The 2,356-nt window shown below is 60.3% G+C and overlaps 1 protein-coding gene across 1 annotated transcript in view; it reads left to right on the forward strand.

The window, feature by feature from the left end:
- LOC129694876 (choline transporter-like protein 5) overlaps window positions 1-1,412 on the forward strand; it is a gene marked incomplete at its 5' end in the record, with an annotated part of 50,871 nt that extends 49,459 nt beyond the window's left edge. Inside the window, 2 exon segments of the mRNA XM_055631633.1 lie at window positions 1,218-1,244; window positions 1,247-1,412. Of these exon segments, the coding sequence (XP_055487608.1) occupies window positions 1,218-1,244; window positions 1,247-1,329 (110 nt within the window).
- Between the last annotated feature and the right edge of the window lie 944 nt (window positions 1,413-2,356).

Consider the following 2,356-nt stretch of genomic DNA (forward strand, 5'->3'; position numbering starts at 1 on the left):
CTTCTCTGTACTCCCTCTATGGCAATAATGTCCTTCCTCAGATTTGGAGACCAAAACTGTACGCAATACTCCAGGTGTGGTCTCACCAAGACCCTGTACAACTGCAGTAGAACCTCCCTGCTCCTATACTCAAATCCTTTTGCAATGAAAACTAACATAAGGACACAACATGTAACATAAACATCCACCACAGCATTCATCACTGTGGTGGAAGGCACAAAAATTTTTGGCCGTCCTCCTCCATTCCCCCCCCATGGACAAGACCAGAGTCCAGAGTCCAGTCCAGGATCGGTCTTTCCTCACCAGAGACCGCGGCTTCAAGATAGTGTAGGCCGCAGGCCGGCGGTTGAGATTTAAAGTCCCCGCCGCAGCCAGAAGCACCGTAGACTGCAGGGCCGGCGGTCGAAGCTCCCCTCCAGGGGTGATGGTAAGTCCATGCCGGGCCTGTGGTAGAAGTTATCCACGGGCCGGCAATGGCGGCTTCTTCTTCCCCCGGGTCCCCCACGAGGGATCCCGAGCTGTAGACGCCACAGCAGCTGGAACTTCTCCCCATATCCCCTGACTCCGCTATCTTTAAGAGCCCTATCTAACTCTCTCTTGAAAGCATCCAGAAAACCGGCCTCCACCGCCCTCTGAGGCAGAGAATTCCACAGACTCACAACTCACAAAAGTGTTTCCTCGTCTCCGTCCTAAATGGCTTACCCCTTATTCTTAAACTGTGGCCCCTGGTTCTGGACTCCCCCAACATCGGGAACATGTTTCCTGCCTCTAGCGTGTCCAATCCTCGAAGAATTTGATATGTTTCTATAAGATTCCCTCCCATCATTCTAAATTCCAGCGTATACAAGCCCAGTTGCCCATGGTTACATCCTCAAAAAACTCCAGAGGATTAGTCAAGCATGATTTCCCCTTCGTAAATACATGCTGACATTGACCAGTGGGGGTCCCTGTGTTGTGGGGGTCCCTGTGTTGTGGGGGTCCCTGTGTTGTGGGGGTCCCTGTGTTGTGGGGGTCCCTGTGTTGTGGGGGTCCCTGTGTTGTGGGGGTGGGGGGTTGTGGGTCCCTGTGTTGTGGGGGTCCCTGTGTTGTGGGGTGGGGGGTCCTGTGTTGTGGGGGTCCCTGTGTTGTGGGGGTCCCTGTGTTATGTGTTGTGTGGTGGGGGTGGGGGGGGTCCTGTGTGAGGGTCTCTGTGTCACACTCTGCCCCCCTGTCCACAGTGGAGGACCTGGAGAGGAACGATGGGTCGAGGAGAAGCCGTACTTCATGAGCAAGACCCTGATGAAGATCCTGCACAAACGCAACGACGAGAGTGACGGGCGGAGACACTAACGCAGCTCCTGCCTTCATCTAGCGCCCGTCTAATCCCACCCCGCTCCCCCGTCACCCGGCAACAGCGGCTCCCCCCTGCCTGTGGGACGCAGCGAAGCTGGGGGGGGGGAGAGAGAGAGTCCTGCACCCTGCCTCGCCTGGTGGCCCAGTGGGGGGGGGCGGGGGGGGGGGGGGGGGGTGGGGGGAGGGGGGGGGGGGGGGGGGAACTTAGGGGGGGGGGGGGGGGGGGGGGGGGGGGGGGGGGTGGGGGGGGGGGGGGGGGGGGGGGGGGGGGGGGGGGAGGGGGGGGGGGGGGGGGGGGGGGGGGGAGGGAGGGGGGGGGGGGAGGGAAAAGCACCCTGCAGTCGCCAGTCCCCACCCAGCCCAGTCTACCCAGGGGGGGCAGAGAGAGGGAGGGTGGGGGGGGGGGAAAAGAGTGGGGGCACCCGGGGTCTCTCGACTGCCCTTGGCCTGCTTGGGGGGGGGGGGGGGGGGGCAGAGGGAATCTCGACCCCCCTCCCCTACCAACCCTACTCCCCCCCTCACCCACACTAGGGGACAATTTACAGAGGGCCAATCAACCTACAAACCTGCACGTCTTTGGAGTGTGGGAGGAAACCGGAGCGCCCGGACTCCAGCATCTGCCGTTCCTCATGCCTCCGAGGTCGTTGAAGAGATGGCTGCGGATGCTGGGCTAAACTGAAGAGAGACAAGAAATGCTGGAGTAACTCAGCAGGACAGGCAGCATCTGTGGAGAGAAGGAATGGGTGACGTTCTGGGTGGAGACCCTTGATCAGACCGGCCACGTGTGGATGGGGGGAGGGGGATGTTTCTGGGCGCTATCTAAATTCAGGGGTGCGGAGGGGGGAAGGGGGGGGGGGGGGGGGGGGGGGGACCCAGTCCTCGCCCCTCCCCCACTGGACTGATCTAAAAGCGATACTAACCAAGAACCAGTGGGCCCCACCGGTTTTAACTCGGCAAGCTCATCATCTGCATGACAATTTCAAGCTTGGTTTTTAATAAGCGTCTACTTCTGCTGTGCAGAAAC

Source organism: Leucoraja erinacea, unplaced genomic scaffold, assembly GCF_028641065.1.
Source record: "Leucoraja erinacea ecotype New England unplaced genomic scaffold, Leri_hhj_1 Leri_837S, whole genome shotgun sequence".
NCBI lineage: Eukaryota > Metazoa > Chordata > Chondrichthyes > Rajiformes > Rajidae > Leucoraja > Leucoraja erinaceus.